The 19,807-nt window shown below is 46.3% G+C and overlaps 1 protein-coding gene across 1 annotated transcript in view; it reads left to right on the top strand.

Moving 5' to 3' along the window:
* SLC4A7 (solute carrier family 4 member 7) overlaps positions 1-19,807 on the top strand; it is a 141,688-nt gene that overhangs the window by 91,984 nt on the left and 29,897 nt on the right. The window contains 5 exon segments of the mRNA XM_077491450.1: positions 1,203-1,448; positions 12,062-12,167; positions 14,482-14,643; positions 16,805-16,918; positions 17,027-17,188. Of these exon segments, the coding sequence (XP_077347576.1) occupies positions 1,203-1,448; positions 12,062-12,167; positions 14,482-14,643; positions 16,805-16,918; positions 17,027-17,188 (790 nt within the window).

Raw genomic sequence — 19,807 nt, 5'->3', positions numbered from 1 at the left:
GCCAGTGAGTTTTTTTGGAGAGATTTCTTCACGTTTAAGCCTGGTACACACTGGTACCATCCAAAGTTAGTATGATCTCCCTTTGCTGAGCTTTGTGTTCTGACAGGGGGACAGCCCCCCAGCCAGGAAAACTCAGGTCAGAGCTCTCTGCTATTGGCTGAGAGCGCTGACCGGTAGACGGTCAGCTGCTGGTTTTCCAGCATGTTTGTCCCACAGAAGCCGGGCTGAATGTCGGCTGTTTTATTTTTTTTTTAAACTGCCCGATGCCCCCGACATTCTGCCCCTGTGTATGGGGCTTTACTGTTGTGTCTGCTGAACAAGAAATCTCCTCATTGGTACACGGATGTCAAATAAAATTGACAGGGATTTTAAACCTTCTGTACTCTATCCAAAACTAGAAATAAGTTTTGCCCTTGAATACATATTAAAGGCCCATTTGCACCGTTGTTGCATCAGCGTGTTGCCGTTCTGTAATTGCACCCTAATGCATTAAGGGGACACAAATGCTCTATTGTGCATTAAAGTGGTGTGCTGCTTTGATGCATATTTGTAATTTTTTTCTGTTTTTGACATCTTGGTGCATTGGCGACCAGTGTACACTGATGTATAGTGCCTGTCCTATTGCCTGTAACTGTACACTGATACTTTAGATGGACCTAAAATAAAAAATTTAAGATTTGCCATGGTGTAGGAACCTTTACTAATGTTAATTATACATAACAGTACCTACAGAAACCTTTTTGTCTTAAATTCTCCCTATAAAATGACATTTGTAAATGTGCCTAGACACCACAGAGCCTCTTTGCTGTATATCTGAGTTGTGCATTTAAGGCAATGCTGCCTCTGACTGCTAGTCTCAGGAGATTTGGAATGAGATTTAGTGATGCCACTGTTCTGCTCATTGTTCTTGCTGGAGTCTCTGCCTTGAGGAAGAAAAGCCCTGCCTATACCAAGACACACAGAGACCTAGTCCGGAACAAGACATGGTAAGTCCATAATGATGGGGGGGTGGCGATCAGCTGCAGTAAGACAGAAGAAAATACTGGTGACTAGTCTTTTTGCATTTCCTTGAAAATGTCCAAACTTTGGTTGTTCTTTAACACTTCCTATGTATAACTTATACTGTGCATGCTACTATTTAATTACAACTTGCTTTGAAGTAGGGTCCTTATTATATATATTTTTTGTCATTATTTTCATAGAGATTACAAACTGTCCTACCTGCCTTTGCGAACTAGTATCGGCTTGTGGACTGCGTTTCTCTGTCTAATATTGGTGGCCACGGATGCAAGCAGCCTGGTCTGTTATATTACACGATTCACAGAAGAAGCATTTGCTGCTCTCATTTGCATAATCTTTATTTACGAAGCGCTAGAGAAGCTGTACCACTTGGGAGAGAAATATGTTTTCAATATGCACAATGATCTCGACATGCTGACAAAATACTCGTAAGTCTAAAAAAAAAATAATAATTACTGTCACTCCCAACTACTCATTTGTTGCATCTGTTTTACTAAAATAGCTGCAGTCTGTTAATTGAATCTGTTTGTGTCTATGTAGCAAGGCTCTGACCCGCAGCCTTGGGTCACATGGCTTTGTAATCCAGACCAGATGTTGGTTTGGTACACTTGGGGATACTTTTTTGACAAAGCCTTTACTATGTTCTATAATAAAACTGAAATGTGCTAAAATAATGAAACAAAAGGCAAATGTCCCATAGAGTACTGTTGTATTTTTAAGAAATATTGGGAGTTATTTACGAAAGGCAAATCCAATTTGCACTGAAAGTGCACTTGGAAGTGCAGTCGCTCTAAATCTAAGGGGTAGATCTGAAATGAGGGGAAGCTCTGCTGATTTTATCTTGTATCTTTGACATCACTTGTTTAGGGCCTATTCACACTCAAATATTCTCACCGTAAAACGCATACATTTCAGGCAGAAATCCTATTTTATTATGTGGCAGTTTAGTGGGTTTTTTTTTTAAAGGAAAACTAGATGGGCCCATTCACACTTGTGTGTTGTGATATGCGTTCGTAGGTGGGAATGGGTCCTAAAAAAAGCAGGATGTCTAGCCAAACTGCTAGTTGACTGCATGACATTCTTTCTTTCTACATCTTCATGTCCCTATTCATAGTTTAATAGTGTTTCCATTCTCAATAGGACCATTACAAGCCTGATATGCCAATCACGTTCTCTTTTCATCAAAAAAATTTGAAACCCTCAAGCTGAGTAAATGGGAGGCTTTTCAGCCCAAATTAAATTGGTTGTAAACCCTTACACGTACCCAGTGAAGTGACTGGCCTCAGGTGATACACAGAGATGAAACCAACAAATCCTCCTTCATAAGTTGTACCTGCTCATGTGCAGTCTTCTCTTTTCTACATCTATTAAAAGTCCAGACTTTATAAAGCTTGTTGGGAGGGGTCAGAAAAAAGGGGGTGGCGAGCTGAAGTCACACTCTGCAAAGCTCAGTAAGGAGAGCTCTGAAAGCTGATTGGAGTGAAGTGACACCAAGCCCCCCCCCCCTTCACACAGCAAATAGGAAGAGAGCTGAGGCTGTCAGTCAGCTGAAGGTCCCTCCCTATCACCTTTTTTCTCTTGGTGTCAGGAAAACTTGTTAGGAGAGATTCATTCTGATAGCAGTGGAAGGAAGCAACAGATGATTGAGACAAATACACACTACAGAAGGATATGCTTTGTTCATATTTCATACCTGAGGTTTACAGCCACGTTGATATTTTTAAGATTTCTTTCCCTCAATCCTTTGCAACTGGACCAAAGTTCTTCCTGTCAGTCCATGAATGTACACTTTCTTCTCTTACACACAATTCCTGAAAGTTTTTTAACGTGGTTCTAAAGGCTGAAGGTTTTTCGCCTTCATGGATTCTATGTATGAAAGTAAAAAACCCGTGTGCAGCAGTACACTCAGCCCCCCCTCCTAATACTTGAGATCCCCCTCGATCTAGCGATGTCCACGACGGCATTGGTTCTCCGGGGACTCTCCCTAATAATTGGCAGCTCCTGCTGCTGTCAATCACAGCAAGATAGCCAATGTGGAGAGAGGGGATGGGGCCGGGCACCAGCTCCATGTCTGAATGGACATGCAGAACAGCGGCCTGTTTTCAAGCTGCTTGCTCTGGGGGCACGCGACAGGAGGGAGGGGCCAGGAGCACCGGCAAGGGGACCCAAGAAGAGGAGGTTTGGGGGCTGCTGTGTGCAAAACGGCTGTAGAGACCACATAAGTAGTGATGGACGAACTTCCGACGGGACGTTTCGCGAACGCGAAACGCGAACGGACACAAACGTTCGCGAAAACGACCGTTCGCCGCGGGCTCCATTGACTTCAATGGGAGGCGAATTTCGCAAACCTTTAGGTCGAATTTGCGGCCACGGGGTAATTATTAGGGGGTAGCACGTAGTCCCACCACCTGGACAATAGCATAATACATGTATGAGGTGAATTTGGGATCGATAACTACAAGCATTTTTTTTTTATTTGGGAAATTGTTCTGACAATTCAGGACTATGGAGCTAATGAAGGCAATGGAGGAGAGGGAAGGTCAGGGACCAGGGTAGGCAAACAAGAGGGTGCAGGAGATACAGAGCACTGACAGCAGCACCGTAATACAGAGCACTGACATCAGCACCGTGACATACAGCGCTGACAGCAGCTCCGTGACATACAGCGCTGACAGCAGCTCCGTGACATACAGCGCTGACAGCAGCTCCGTGACATACAGCGCTGACAGCAGCTCCGTGACATACAGCGCTGACAGCAGCTCCGTGACATACAGCGCTGACAGCAGCTCCGTGACATACAGCGCTGACAGCAGCTCCGTGACATACAGCGCTGACAGCAGCTCCGTGACATACAGCGCTGACAGCAGCTCCGTGACATACAGCGCTGACAGCAGCTCCGTGACATACAGCGCTGACAGCAGCACCGTAAGCAGCCCCAGGAGGAAGTCAGCACAGCACAGGGATGGTGTGATCCCCTCATAATAAGAACCCCCAGGAGGAAGTCAGCACAGCACAGGGATGGTGGGAGCCCCTCATAATAAGAACACCCAGGAGGAAGTCAGCACAGCACAGGGATGGTGGGAACCCCTCATAATAAGCAGCCCCAGTAGAAATATGACACCGCTCAACCTCTTCAAAGAGGAGGGTAGGGGCATATAGTACGGTGTGCTTTTTTGGGTCAGGGAAGTGAGCCAAATGAATTAAGAAGGTCTGTGTGCTTGATTCCAAAAATTGTTTATAGACATATACATGGTCTACTGATCACATGTGTTGAATTCCTCCGAGATCCATGCCTCATTCATTTTTAGAAATGTGAGGTAGTTAACACTGTGGTGAGCTAGGCGAGTACGCTTATCGGTCACAATCCCCCCTGCTGCGCTGAACGTCCTTTCGGACAGGACACTGGATGAGGGGCAAGCCAACAGTTCGATTGCAAATTGGGCAAGCTCTGGCCAGAGGTCAAGCCTGCCCACCCAGTAGTCTAGGGGTTCATCACTCCTCAGAGCGTCCACATCGGCCGTTAACCCAATGTAGTCGGACACCTGACGGTCTAGGCGTTCCCTGATGCTGGATCCGGATGACACCTGTCGATGGGTCGGCTGAAAGAATGACCTCATATCCGAAGTCACCAACACATCTTCAAACCGGCCTCTTCTTGCAGGCGCTGTTGGATTGGTACCCGCAAATCCTTCTCTGGGAGTGGGAATTGCTCCTCTGCCAGCGCACGCAAAAGCAGAATGCAGCATTTCTCGAAGCAAGGCCTGGAAGTGCTGCATTCTGACAGCCCTCTGCGACGGCGGTAACATTTCCGCCATTTTGTGTTTGTACCGGGGGTCTAAGTACGTTGCCACCCAGTACTGGTCCTTGACCCTCATGCTTTTTATACGGGGGTCCCTATTAAAACACTGGAGCATGAAGGCCCCCATTTGCACTAAAGTGGAAGCGGTGTGGTGGCCTGGCTCCTGCTCATCATCCAGGATAATGTCGTCCTCTTCATTCTCCTCTCCCCATCCTCGCACAACAGGGATCCCAGAAAGGTTTAAAGCATGCTCTTCTTGCTCCTGCTCATCCGCCCCGGCACCATCCTCCTCTGACTCCTCATCAGACTCCTGTTGTTGACTTGTCTCAGATAGAGTAGCCCCCCCTGGGAATTCATCCAGCATTGCGACTTCCTCATCTTCCCGCTCCTGCTCCTCCACAGCCTGATCAATGACACGACGCAATGCACGCTCCAGAAAGAAGGCATAAGGTACCATGTCACTGATGGCGCCATGGCTGCGACTGACCAGTTTGGTGATCTCCTCAAATGGCCGCAGAAGTCTGCATGTGTCGCGCATGAGCAGCCACTGGCGCGGTGAAAAAAAACCCAGCTCCCCAGAACCGTTTCTTTCGCAGAGTTCATACAGGTAGACGTTAACTGCACGTTTCTGCTGGAGCAGCCTATCAAGCATATAGAAGGTTGAGTTCCATCGCGTCGGGCAATCGCAAATAAGACGTCTGACCGGCAGATGGTGTCGCCGCTGAATGTCAGCAAGGCGAGCCATGGCCGTGTAAGATCTTCTGAAATGGGCCGAGATTTTCCTTGCCTGCCGCAAGATGTCCTGGACCCCAGGGTATTTGACAAGGAATCGCTGCACGACCAAGTTTAAGACGTGTGCCATGCACGGCACGTGCGTGATTTTGCCCTGTTTCAATGCGCTAAGCAGATTGGCACCGTTGTCACACACCACTTTACCAACTGTCAAATTGAGCGGTGTTAGCCACTCATCTGCCTGTGAACGCAAAGCTGAAAGGAGTGCCGGGCCAGTGTGGCTCTTTGCTTCCAGGCACAACAGACGCAGCACGGCATGGCAACGTCTCACCTGGCATGTGGAATAGGTTCTGGGGAGCTTGGGCGGTGCAGTGGAAGAGACGCTAGCAGCGGAAAAGGAGGAGGCAGCTGAGGAGGAGAGGGAGGAGGATGGAGTAGGAGGAGGAGAAGAAGAGTCAGGCCTGCATGCAATCCGTGGCGGTAAAACCAAATCTACACGGGTGCCACGGGTTACATGCTTGACGGCCGTCAGAAGGTTCACCCAGTGGGCAGTAAAACTGATATACCTTCCCTGCCCGTGTTTGCTAGACCACGTGTCTGTGGTCAGATGTATCTTGGCACCGACACTGTGTGCCAGAGATACATTCACTTGCCGCTGAACATGGCCATATAGCTCTGGGATGCCCTTCTCTGAGAAATACTTCCTTCCTGGGACCTTCCATTGTGGTGTTCCAATGGCCACAAATTTGCGAAAGGCCTCCGAGTCCACCAGTTTATATGGCAGTAGTTGGCGGGCTATGAGTTCTGACAAGCCAGCCGCCAACCGTTGGGCAAGAGGGTTATCCGGCGTCATCATTTTTTTACGCTCAAACATTAGGCCCACGGAAGCCTGCCTTTTTGCAGAAAAATGTGAGCTTGGCGTGATGGAAGGTGGAGTGGAGGACAATTGTGAGGAGAGAGGAGAAGGAGAAGTAGAAGACGAGGCTGGACGGTGAGAGCCTGCAGTGTGGCTTTGTGTGTTCCGTTGCTCCCACTGGGCTCGGTGATGGCTGCTCATGTGCCTTCTTAAGGCGGTCGTCCCTAGGTGAGTATTGGGCTTACCGCGACTAACGCGTTGACTGCAAAGATTGCAGATGGCAACGCTATTGTCAGCAGCGGACACGTTAAAAAAAGCCCACACTGCGGAGCCATGTGCCGGTGTCCTGGGAGCGCCAGATGTGACCGTACATGGTCGATGACTCGCTCCTGATACATTTGCAGTCTGCTTTGTCCCTGCTGTGCAATGTAAGTCATTGCTGCTTCTCCTCCCTATCTGCTGGTCCATATCTCCCTCTGAACTCCCCTCCTCTTCCTCTCTTGTGGGCACCCACGTGACATCACTAGACACGTCATCATCAACGTCACCTTCCCCACCGCTATAAGTAGAGTAGGCAGCAACACCGGGGACCAACCTCCTCCTTGGGCTGATCTGGGTACTGGCGTCAGACTGCTGAGTAGCGCTTGTTGCTACCTCCTCTTCCTGATCCAATACCAAGAGTGGCTGCGCATCAGAAATGTCCTCTTGATATGGATCGGAAAATAATTCCAGTGACTCAAGCGGAAGGTATGTGGTGGTGGTGGTGGTGGTCGTGTTGTTGGTGGTAGTGTCTTTGGGGGTGCACATAGCAGAGAGTGAAGAAGAGGGTGCAGATCGAGAGGATGAGGAGGGTGCAGAAGAGTAAGGCTGAGCGAGCCACTCAACCAAGTCTGGTGCATCCTTTAAAGTAATTGAACGCACCTTCTGCAACTTCCCACTTTGGCTCAAGCCTGTTGCTCCTGCCCTACCCCTACCACCCCTGCGGAAGGGCCTGCCTCTTCCTCTGCATGTCATTTTTTAAATGACCCTGTGACAAAACTCTTAGTCCCTATACCGCTGAAGGACTGCTGCAGTATAGGTGAGCGGTCAGCAGTGGTGCACGTCAACCCTATCTATTGTGGACCTATAGCGGTCCTTACAGAACAGCAGACTGTACCGCACTCAAGCCTATGTACCGTAGCACCCTATACCAAGTTACCAGTCCTTATAAGAACTTTTGTGGACCAAGCAGGTTGTGTATTAGTGTTTAGCAGACTGTACGTCAGTCCCTATACCGCTGAAGGACTGCTGCAGTATAGGGCAGCGGTCAGCAGTGGTGCACGTCAACCCTATCTATTGTGGACCGATAGCGGTCCTTACAGAACAGCAGACTGTACCGCACTCAAGCCTATGTACCGTAGCACCCTATACCAAGTTACCAGTCCTTATAAGAACTTTTGTGGACCAAGCAGGTTGTGTATTAGTGTTTAGCAGACTGTACGTCAGTCCCTATACCGCTGAAGGACTGCTGCAGTATAGGGCAGCGGTCAGCAGTGGTGCACGTCAACCCTATCTATTGTGGACCGATAGCGGTCCTTACAGAACAGCAGACTGTACCGCACTCAAGCCTATGTACCGTAGCACCCTATACCAAGTTACCAGTCCTTATAAGAACTTTTGTGGAACAAGCAGGTTGTGTGTTAGTGATTAGCAGACTGTACGTCAGTCCCTATACCAATGAAGGACTGCTGCAGTATAGGGCAGCGGTCAGCAGTGGTGCACGTCAACCCTATCTATTGTGGACCGATAGCGGTCCTTACAGAACAGCAGACTGTACCGCACTCAAGCCTATGTACCGTAGCACCCTATACCAAGTTACCAGTCCTTATAAGAACTTTTGTGGACCAAGCAGGTTGTGTATTAGTGTTTAGCAGACTGTACGTCAGTCCCTATACCGCTGAAGGACTGCTGCAGTATAGGGCAGCGGTCAGCAGTGGTGCACGTCAACCCTATCTATTGTGGACCGATAGCGGTCCTTACAGAACAGCAGACTGTACCGCACTCAAGCCTATGTACCGTAGCACCCTATACCAAGTTACCAGTCCTTATAAGAACTTTTGTGGACCAAGCAGGTTGTGTATTAGTGTTTAGCAGACTGTACGTCAGTCCCTATACCGCTGAAGGACTGCTGCAGTATAGGGCAGCGGTCAGCAGTGGTGCACGTCAACCCTATCTATTGTGGACCGATAGCGGTCCTTACAGAACAGCAGACTGTACCGCACTCAAGCCTATGTACCGTAGCACCCTATACCAAGTTACCAGTCCTTATAAGAACTTTTGTGGACCAAGCAGGTTGTGTATTAGTGTTTAGCAGACTGTACGTCAGTCCCTATACCGCTGAAGGACTGCTGCAGTATAGGGCAGCGGTCAGCAGTGGTGCACGTCAACCCTATCTATTGTGGACCGATAGCGGTCCTTACAGAACAGCAGACTGTACCGCACTCAAGCCTATGTACCGTAGCACCCTATACCAAGTTACCAGTCCTTATAAGAACTTTTGTGGAACAAGCAGGTTGTGTGTTAGTGATTAGCAGACTGTACGTCAGTCCCTATACCAATGAAGGACTGCTGCAGTATAGGGCAGCGGTCAGCAGTAGTGCACGGCAACCCTATGTATTGTGGACCGATAGCGGTCCTTACAGAACAGCAGACTGTACCGCACTCAAGCCTATGTACCGTAGCACCCTATACCAAGTTACCAGTCCTTATAAGAACTTTTGTGGACCAAGCAGGTTGTGTATTAGTGTTTAGCAGACTGTACGTCAGTCCCTATACCGCTGAAGGACTGCTGCAGTATAGGGCAGCGGTCAGCAGTGGTGCACGTCAACCCTATGTATTGTGGACCGATAGCGGTCCTTACAGAACAGCAGACTGTAACGCACTCAGGCCTATGTACCGTAGCACCCTATACCAAGTTACCAGTCCTTATAAGAACTTTTGTGGACCAAGCAGGTTGTGTGTTAGTGATTAGCAGACTGTACGTCAGTCCCTATACCAATGAAGGACTGCTGCAGTATAGGGCAGCGGTCAGCAGTAGTGCACGGCAACCCTATGTATTGTGGACCGATAGCGGTCCTTACAGAACAGCAGACTGTAACGCACTCAGGCCTATGTACCGTAGCACCCTATACCAAGTTACCAGTCCTTATAAAAACTTTTGTGGACCAAGCAGGTTGTGTGTTAGTGTTTAGCAGACTGTGCGTCAGTCCCTATACCGCTGAAGGACTGCTGCAGTATAGGGCAGCGGTCAGCAGTGGTGCACGTCAACCCTATCTATTGTGGACCGATAGCGGTCCTTACAGAACAGCAGACTGTACCGCACTCAAGCCTATGTACCGTAGCACCCTATACCAAGTTACCAGTCCTTATAAGAACTTTTGTGGACCAAGCAGGTTGTGTATTAGTGTTTAGCAGACTGTACGTCAGTCCCTATACCGCTGAAGGACTGCTGCAGTATAGGGCAGCGGTCAGCAGTGGTGCACGTCAACCCTATGTATTGTGGACCGATAGCGGTCCTTACAGAACAGCAGACTGTAACGCACTCAGGCCTATGTACCGTAGCACCCTATACCAAGTTACCAGTCCTTATAAGAACTTTTGTGGACCAAGCAGGTTGTGTGTTAGTGATTAGCAGACTGTACGTCAGTCCCTATACCAATGAAGGACTGCTGCAGTATAGGGCAGCGGTCAGCAGTAGTGCACGGCAACCCTATGTATTGTGGACCGATAGCGGTCCTTACAGAACAGCAGACTGTACTGCACTCAGGCCTATGTACCGTAGCACCCTATACCAAGTTACCAGTCCTTATAAAAACTTTTGTGGACCAAGCAGGTTGTGTGTTAGTGTTTAGCAGACTGTGCGTCAGTCCCTATACCGCTGAAGGACTGCTGCAGTATAGGGCAGCGGTCAGCAGTAGTGCACGGCAACCCTATGTATTGTGGACCGATAGCGGTCCTTACAGAACAGCAGACTGTAACGCACTCAGGCCTATGTACCGTAGCACCCTATACCAAGTTACCAGTCCTTATAAGAACTTTTGTGGACCAAGCAGGTTGTGTGTTAGTGATTAGCAGACTGTACGTCAGTCCCTATACCAATGAAGGACTGCTGCAGTATAGGGCAGCGGTCAGCAGTAGTGCACGGCAACCCTATGTATTGTGGACCGATAGCGGTCCTTACAGAACAGCAGACTGTACCGCACCCAAGCCTATGTACCGTAGCACCCTAGACAGACCAAGTTACCAGTCCTGATAAAGAGCTTTGTGGAACAAGTGAGTTGTGAATGTTTAGCAGACTGCAGCAGAAGGGCAGCAGTCAAGTATAATATTCTTTCTATATTTGGAAGAAAGAATATTATACGTGTACAAGCCTATTACCGTACCACTGATACCAGTCCTGAAAAGAACCTTTGTGGAACTAATAGTAACAGCAAGTCTTTAAAATTATCCTCACTGCCTGACACACTGCTTCCTGCCTGTCCCTATACAAATTGGCAAAAAAGAGTAGGCTGGAACGATTAGCTGGAACAGCTCTTTTGTGGACCTGATAGTAACAGCTAATGATGATGATGATGATGATGATGAAGAAAGACTAATCTGGCTGAGCTGTCCCTAAAATAGCAGCATACAGCGCTCTGTCCCTTTATCTAAACTGACAAAAGAAACTCAGGCTGCTGACCTAACACCTATACCAGTCCTGAAAAGAACTTTTGTGTACCAAATAGCTAGCGTTTTCTCTGTCCCTACTCCACACAGGATCCTTTCCCTACAGTGACAGAAGAAAGAATGTAAAATGGCCACCGGATCGGGTGTATTTATAGGTTAGGGGGAATGTCCAAGTGTCCATGAGCTGTCATGTCTCAATTGGTTGTCCTGTAACACATGATAAACGTGTCACGAAAGGTTAAAGTTCTTGTATACATTAAACACGTAAGTCCGCCGGGGCGAACGACGGAAAAAGGCGTTCGAACCCGCGGACGGCGAAAGTCGGAAATTCGCCGCGAAACGACCGCCGGGCGAACCGTTCGGCCATCACTACACATAAGTATGACATTTTTTGTGTTTGTTTTTGATTTTTTTCAAATTTTATTACCACTTTAATAGTGAGTTTGTCATGTCAGTGTAAAAGGATAAGTTCATCTTTTTTAAACATGTTACATGTTCAAACCCCCCCCAGTGACAGCAGTGGGGATCCTCTTCCCCCCCCCCCCCCCCCCCCCATAGTCACTGTCACATTTTAAAGTCTGCACTGCCACGTCAATCATTCACAGGATTGGACCAATGAGTAAACTACAAGTCTCGTCTTCCACCGCTGCAGATGGCTTTGTACTTCTCAATGGACTGCCAGTGTGTCAATCAGCGCACCCTAGTCCTTTCGTTCTCTCTCAAACTGAAAGGCTGTACTGAGCTATGGGCGGAAAGCTGGATGAACTGTGTGCAGGAGCCTGACATTGCATCAGCGATTCACTGACCACTGATGCAATACGTTTCAAGTTCCTGTAGAAAAAAACTATAAATGCTATTTTTTTTTTACCTGTGAAAGTATGTGCATTTATTTTTTTGTTAGGTGAACTTGGCCATTAAACTTTAACTTATGTATTTTAACTGTTATCTAGGTGTGTTTGTGCAGAGCCAGTCAACCCTGACAACAAGACTCTGGCCTTCTGGAGTGGCAAGAATATTACTGTCAATGACATGCAATGGGATAACCTCACTGTCTCTGTAAGTTTCAGTACATCTGTTTCAAGCATAAGCACACGTGTGTGTGTGTGTGTGTGTGTGTGTGTGTGTGTGTGTGTGTGTGTGTGTGTGTAAATGTATGTATGTATGTATATATATATATATATGTAAATATATATATATGTAAATGTATATGTAATTATAACTCCACGAAGCACAAAACATTGTACATACCAGTGCTCATATTTTTACTTTTTGTATTTAATCAAATGTCCAATTGTTTTTTGTTAATAAAATTAGTGATTTTTTACGAACTTTTTTGACTATTTTTTGCTGCTAAAAAGCCCCATGGGGAATCCTCCACTTTTTTCAAAACTGGTGACATAACCGAAAATATTCCCACTGCAGTTTGAGATAAATATCAACCCTCTGAAAAAAAAATACTCATGTTTAAACTTTACGGGTTTCCTATACCAATATAAGGCTTCACTCGCACTGGGGCTGGTTAATCTGAACTGTGTCCGAGTTTGATTCCTCTCACTGGTCTGCACTAACATTGGACTCTTAGGACTTGTTCCTGGGCACACTACTCTGCTAACCGACCAGTGATCCATGCTTCAGTAGATTGGGATCTATGGAGAGTCACTGAAACGGACCACAAGTGAACCACGCTGGGTGCCATCTCTTCTAATTGGTCCTGGGCATGGTACACCTAACTGATCCTGGCCACAGTTATGAGCACTTCCACTATACAAATGAATGTACCCAAGGTGCTGATTCACACTGGTTCAGAGTGCCAGCGTGAGTACACACTACTATATATTTTTTTTTTTTTAAACCCAGTGGGCTGAACAAAATAAAACTGACAGCTCAGAAGGAGCTGATGTACTAACTATGCAATGTTGGTGCAGAGATCTGCTCTGCTGATCTATTGTGTTCTAACAGGGGAACAGAACACTCCTGTCAAAGCTCTCAGCCAATGGCTGAGAGCGCTGATCAGGAGCTGACCAGCAGACCTTTTTCGGTCATGCCCGTTCGATAGCAACCGCCTGCCGTACACATGGCCCAAATGGGACGGTTCTATTGAACCTGCCGATGCCGCTAAACATTCGGCCCGTACTAGGCTTGAGACTTGTGAAAAAGATGACAAAATTTAGGATCTGAGATTGATCAGTTTCTACCTAGGTTTAAGCCGGCAATAGAGGGTTAACATCTTGCCCGATTCAGCAGGGACCGGCCGAGATTTAAACTACGTATGGGCAGGCTGATTGCACCTAAAGTTTATCAATCAACTTGGGTACAACCCGCCTGCTAGACTTTTCACCTTTCACCAGTGGCTATAGTGACTGGCAATAATCGCTGTGTGTTCTCCCAGCCGGGGAGGCTCCCCCCGCCTTGAGAACACAATAGCTCTGTGGGAGGGATTCCCCCATCAACACCAATTAAGTGATTTTTCTTTCCTGCGACCACAGTATCGCTCCATTTTTGGCCATCTTAGCTTTTTATAGTTCCACTCTTTAGTTTGTTCCTTTTTTTTTTTTATTCAGCCCTAATCTGTTCTGACAGCTGTGATGATGCAGTAGTGGGGATGGGCACAGACACAACCTGGCTCACACTGACCCCTGATTATTTTTTAAGCGCCGCCATCTATGGACTCTTTCACACGTGGCGGATCCATGCTGATCCGCCGCCGTGGACATCTGGTTGATCAGCGGGGATCGCTCCGTCGATCCCCGCTGAGCAGGCAGATGACAGGTCTGTCTCTGCACACTGTACAGGGACGGACCTGTCAGAGCACCGCTTTCCCCTATGGGAGATCGGATGCAGATGGACCGCAGAGTCCGTCGTCATCCGATCCGATGACTGATGGAAAAGTAGGCTTTCCCTCCTTCACACTTTTTCGGATCGGAGCAGGTCGGATGTCGGCAGACATGTTACCACTGACATCTGACGCTCCATAGACCTTTATGAAGCATCCATTCAGATCCGCCTAAAAAACTGACAGGCGGACCTGAACGGATCGTCCATGTGAAAGAGCCCTAAATCTACATATTAGGTTTAGAAAGCTCATCTGATTTATGTATTAACTGGTAATTGAGCCATTTAGATATGAAGGCATAGCTAAACATCAAGGCTTTTGTTTATCCTGTTCCAAACCAACAAAAACTAAGTTTCAGCTTAAGTTTTACTTGCATTCCAAGAATACAGTATGCCGTTTACAAATGGTACGCTGACTTTCAGTTTATTGAGTTAATATGGTGTCATGTCTCCATCTAGCAAAGTGGAAGTAGTGCAGGGTAAACATTACTAATATATGTAATGTGCTTTAATATCGAAGTATTTCTTTTCATTTCAGGATTGTATTGCACATCATGGCTCGTTTGTAGGTTCTGCCTGTGGTCATCATGGTCCTTATATTCCTGATGTCTTCTTCTGGTCCATCATCTTGTTCTTTACAACGTTCTATCTCTCATCTTTCCTGAAACAGTTCAAGACCAAAAATTATTTTCCCACCAAGGTAACCATTTCCTGCACAATTCCTCTTTCTTCTCACTAGTAGTAGTACATTTAGGGACATTTCTCACATTGTGTTCTACGTGAACTATGCTCATTGTAAGCTGTTGATCCTGTTTAAAGATAACGTATTGTGTACTTTCAGTGAGTACATAGTTTGAGTTATGATTACAATGTTTGCCTGAAGGCTGAACTCCAGGCACACAGATAAATACACAAAGGAAATGTATACTGTATGTGGGAGCTGTTTTTACCCACCAAAGAGCCTGTGTTTCTGGCCATCCAGCTCTAAGATTCATACAGTTTAAAAAAATAATGCAGCTCGCCTGGCTAGGCAGAGAACCTGTTTTTTGTCTGCTGAAGTTAAAATACACTTGTCTCTCTCCCATCCTATGACTGGTTAGACAAAAGGGTTAATCGATGGGTTCATCTCGATCCGTCTGCTCTCTCCTCCTGTTAGCATTTCTTCTGTAGCACAGCTGGTTGGTTTCATGAGCTGTTACTCCCTCTCCCAGTCTGAGCTCTTCTGTACAGAGGCTGATACCAGGTCACATTAAATACACTAAAGAAGAAAATACACTGAATGATGTGTTAATGGACACCGAGCTGCATTCATTTGTGTCTTTATTATCTGCCTGGAGTTCAGATTTAACTGCTGTCTCGTTCTGGGTGGATGTCGTACGCAGTGGCGGCCCATCCATTAGGGGCGCATGGGGCACCATCCACCATCCATTGTCTGGCCCCCTGATCTACATGCAGGGACACCGGACCATGCATTCAAATGGGGGGGGGGGGGGGGGTTAAGCATGTGATTAGAGCCAGAGGCTCTAATAGGCTTCACAAAGGGTGGCCTCGGGGGGCGCATAGCATTGCACTCTGAGCCGACCTAGTTGTGTGACAATAGCAAATGAATATTCACTATTCTCACACTGATCCTCCTCCCGGCCAATCGGACACCGGATTGGCTGAAAGGACATGCGATCCTTTGTGATGTCCAGGAGGGGGGAGGCAGATCATGCTAGGGCACGCTCCCCGCCCGCTACCTAGATGTGGTAAGTGCTGGGCTTACCCCATCCTTCCAACCATCCTCTCGCAGGGCGATGCCCCGGGGGGAAGGGTCCATGGGTGCCACCGACCTGGGGGTTGTCTGCCCCACCCCCACATTTTGCATGCCAATTACTCAGTCATGCAACACTGTACCCATGACATTTTTGTCATTTATTTCTCACACAGCATATGCATGCCACAAATTGCACCCCAAAATACACTCTGCTACTCCTCCTGAGTATGGCGATATCCCATGTGTGAGACTTTTACACAGCCTGGCCACATACAGAGGCCCAACATCTGGCGTTCTAGGAGCATAAATTACACATATAATTTCTTGCACTTTTGAAAATCTCGGAGCACCAGGACAGGACACTGGAAACGCCCTCAAAATGACCCCATTTTGGAAAGCAAATGCCCCAATGTATATTCTAAGGCTTGATGAGTCTTTTGAACAAGTCATTTTTTTTCCACAAGTTTTTTAAATATGTGGAAAGAAAATTAAACCGCTTTTTTTTTTTTTTTTTTCTTTTACTACACAAAGTTGTCAATTTATACAATATTTCTAACACATATGAAAAATTACACCCCAAAATATATCCTACTACTCCTGAGTATGGCGATGGCACGTGTAAGACCCACTAGTAAAGTCTTCCTCTTTAATTATACCTACAGGTAAGCCTATAATAAGGCTTTCCTGTAGGTACTGTAAATATCTCCTAAACTTGCACTGTTTAGAAGATATTTACTGTATACACTGCTGCCGACCTCATCGGCGGATGCGCACTGAAGGAATGGCCTGCTTGTGCCATTTCTTCGGGACCCGTGCTGTGACCTGGTGCTCCTGTACGCTTGCGCGGGAGTGAGGAAACCTGGCTTCAGCCAATATTGGCGCCGGAGCCCGCGAACCTGGAAGTAACTCTGGGCAACCAGCGCCAATCCAGGGCATCGTTCTAAGGCGAGTATTTCATAATGAGCTGGTATGCAATGTACTAGCTCGTTTATTCCTTTTATCTTGCAGGTTATTATTTTTATTTATTTTTTTGTTAGAGGTTTACAACCTCTTTAAGAATACAATACCCATGGGTCCTTTAATACCATCTTTTGTATTTTCACAGGTGCGATCTACAATTAGTGATTTTGCCATCTTCCTCGCAATAGTCATTATGGTAGTCATTGACTATCTTGTGGGTGTTCCTTCTCCAAAGCTGCATGTTCCTGAAAAATTTGAGGTAATTAACATAATTTAATATACAGCAGGTGACCACATTGAGTAAAAGGTCTTCAGAAATTCTTTAATAACCTATGTGAAAATATGCTTTTTTTTTTTTTTTTTTTAGCCCACATTAAAAGACCGAGGATGGTTTATAGGTCCTTTAGGAACGAATCCTTGGTGGACTATACCTGCTGCTGCTATTCCAGCTCTGCTTTGCACCATTCTAGTCTTCATGGATCAGCAAATCACAGCTGTGATCATTAATCGAAAAGAACACAAGCTGAAGGTATTATCACAACCCACCTCTGTTATAAGTGTTATATTATGTTAACATTGGTATCGATCCTGATTATTGGCAAGTCACATGTGGCTGCTGGCACCCTTTGGTGTTGATGCCTGTAGCCTCTTAGCAGGTGCTCCGTACTTTACCTGATAATAGAACTATGACCAGCATGTGAAATTGTTGTTGGACTGGGAAACATAGGAGTTCCTGAATTGTCTAACTTCTATGGCCTCTGGTAAATAATTTAGGATGACATTTATTTAGAGTTTATTCCTCACGTTAGTATTCTTTACAGATGTTGTTTTAAATGGCACAGATCTCAATAGTCAAATTTGTTTGAGAAAAATCAAGAGCCAAGGCCCTCCGATGATTATTTGGCCATGTCATACATAGTTAAACTCCTGACTACCTTGTAAACACCTGTTTCACTATATTCTTTCCATGACCATGAAGTTTATTTTGAGGCTATATCATTTCCAATTTTTTAAACAAGTTTTAACACTTATTAACCACTCCTCGCCCGCGCTATAACCAAAAGACGGCTATAGCGTGGGCTTATTTTGCCAGGAGGCCATCCTATCGTGGTAAAGGGCCAATCACAGTGGCCCCTTTTTACCACTTGATCAATTGTCCAGTGACAGCTGATCACGATGTAAACACAAGCCAGTTATCCGCTGGGAAGAAGAGAGCTGATAACCGGCTTGTGTTAATGGGACATCTACGCTGATAATTGGGCACTGTGTCCTGATTATCAGTGCCTTCCCTAACAGTGCGCACCAGTGCTGCCAATCATTGCTTCCTATTGATGCCCCCTATCAGTACTGACTCATCAGTGGCCATTAATGCAGCCTCGTCAGCGCACATCAGTGAAGGAGAAACATTACCTTTTGCCCAATTTTGTGTAGCAAACTATGAAAAATGTATTTTTAAAAAAAAAATTCAGCCTTTTTTCATTTGTTTAGCAAAAAATAAAAACCCAGTGGTGATTAAATAACACCAAAAGAAAGCTCTGTGTGTGAAAAAATGATAAAATTTCATATGGGTACAATCTTGCAATTGTCTTGCAATTGTCATTCAGCGTGTGGCAGCGCTGAAAATTGGCCTAGGCATGAAGGGAGTAAAAGTGCTATATATATATAATATATATATATATATATATATATATATATATATATAATATTATAGAGAGAGATTTTATTTTTTTAATACCTATCTTTTATTAAACTCAAAATTCATAGTCTCAAAGGTCTATATAATTCATTAAAGTGGGAGCAAACTCCCATCTCTGAGTTTTACCTATAGGTAAGCCTATAATAAGGCTAGCTATAACTAGTGTAAATATCCCCTAAACATGTATCGATTAGGAGATATTTACTGTACATGCAGCCAGTGACATCACTGGCGCATGCACTCTGACGGAATGGCTGTTCCTTTAGAGCCCTGTGCCGTAAACGCCGGCTCCAGCGTGCATGCATGCAATGCATACTAGCACATTGTCATTACCTTTCAGGGTACAAAAAAAAACAGCAGTGGTTTACTACTGCTTTAAGGATAGGAGCAGCAATCTGTGTGAGACCCTGATGGATTTTTGCACTGACAGGCCACAGGTTAGGTTAAGATTTTGAAACCGGTTTGCTACAGACTGAAGATCAGTAGCAGGGCAGCTGAGCAACGTGAGGCCATTGGGTTGATTTACTAAAACTGGAGAGTGCAAAATCAGGTGCCACTCTGCATAGAAACCAATCAGCTTCCAGGTTTTATTTTTGTTTTTTGTCAAATCTTAACTGAACAAGTTGAACTTAGAAGCTGATTGGCTACCATCCTCAACTGCACTAGGTTTTTCACTCTCCAGTTTTAGTAAATCAACACCCATGTCTACACACACCAAGATCATAAAGACTGTTTCAAGGGGCATCTGAATTTACATGATTTAGCACATTTGCCTGAAAGTAGATGCTGACCCTTCACTTTATTTCACTACATTAGCGTGTGAGTACTTAAAGCGGGAGTCCGCCGGGACTCCGCGTTTTTTTTTTTTAAAGTCAGCAGCTACAAATACTGCAGCTGCTGACTTTTAAAATAGTGACACTTACCTGTCCAGCGCGCCCGCGATGTCGGCACCCGAAGCCGATCTCTAGATCGACACTCGAGTGCTGCCGCCGCCATCTTGGGTATGGGAATCAGGAAATGGAGCCTTTCGGCTTCATTTCCCAGTTCCCTACTGCGCATGCGCGAGCCGCGCTGCGCAATGAGGACGGTCCCTGCTGCCTCTGGGATCTGTGTGTTTCCCAGCAGGCAGCGGGGCACTTGCGGAAGGGGGCGGGCACTTGCGGAAAGGGGCGTAATGTACGCCCCTTTCCGCAGAGAGCTAGCCCGGAAGTGGGTGCAGTTACCTGGATTATCCAGGTAACTGCACCCCCTCCCCCCTGAAAGGTGCCAATCGTGGCGCCGGAGGGGGGGAGGAATCCGATGAGCGGAAGGTCCATTTTAGGGTGGACCTCCGCTTTAACACACGTAGCGTTAAGACAGCTAATTAATTTCATTGGCTGCCGAACACACCAAAAAAGTGTAGTGCTAGAAAGCTTTTATTTTTAAATTATTATTTTTTTTTTTATACTTGCC

This window comes from Lithobates pipiens, unplaced genomic scaffold (genome assembly GCF_037356315.1).
Source record: "Lithobates pipiens isolate NorthernLeopardFrog02 unplaced genomic scaffold, aLitPip1_a1.2 Scaffold_19, whole genome shotgun sequence".
NCBI lineage: Eukaryota > Metazoa > Chordata > Amphibia > Anura > Ranidae > Lithobates > Lithobates pipiens.
This window is presented reverse-complemented; position numbering and strand designations above follow the sequence as displayed.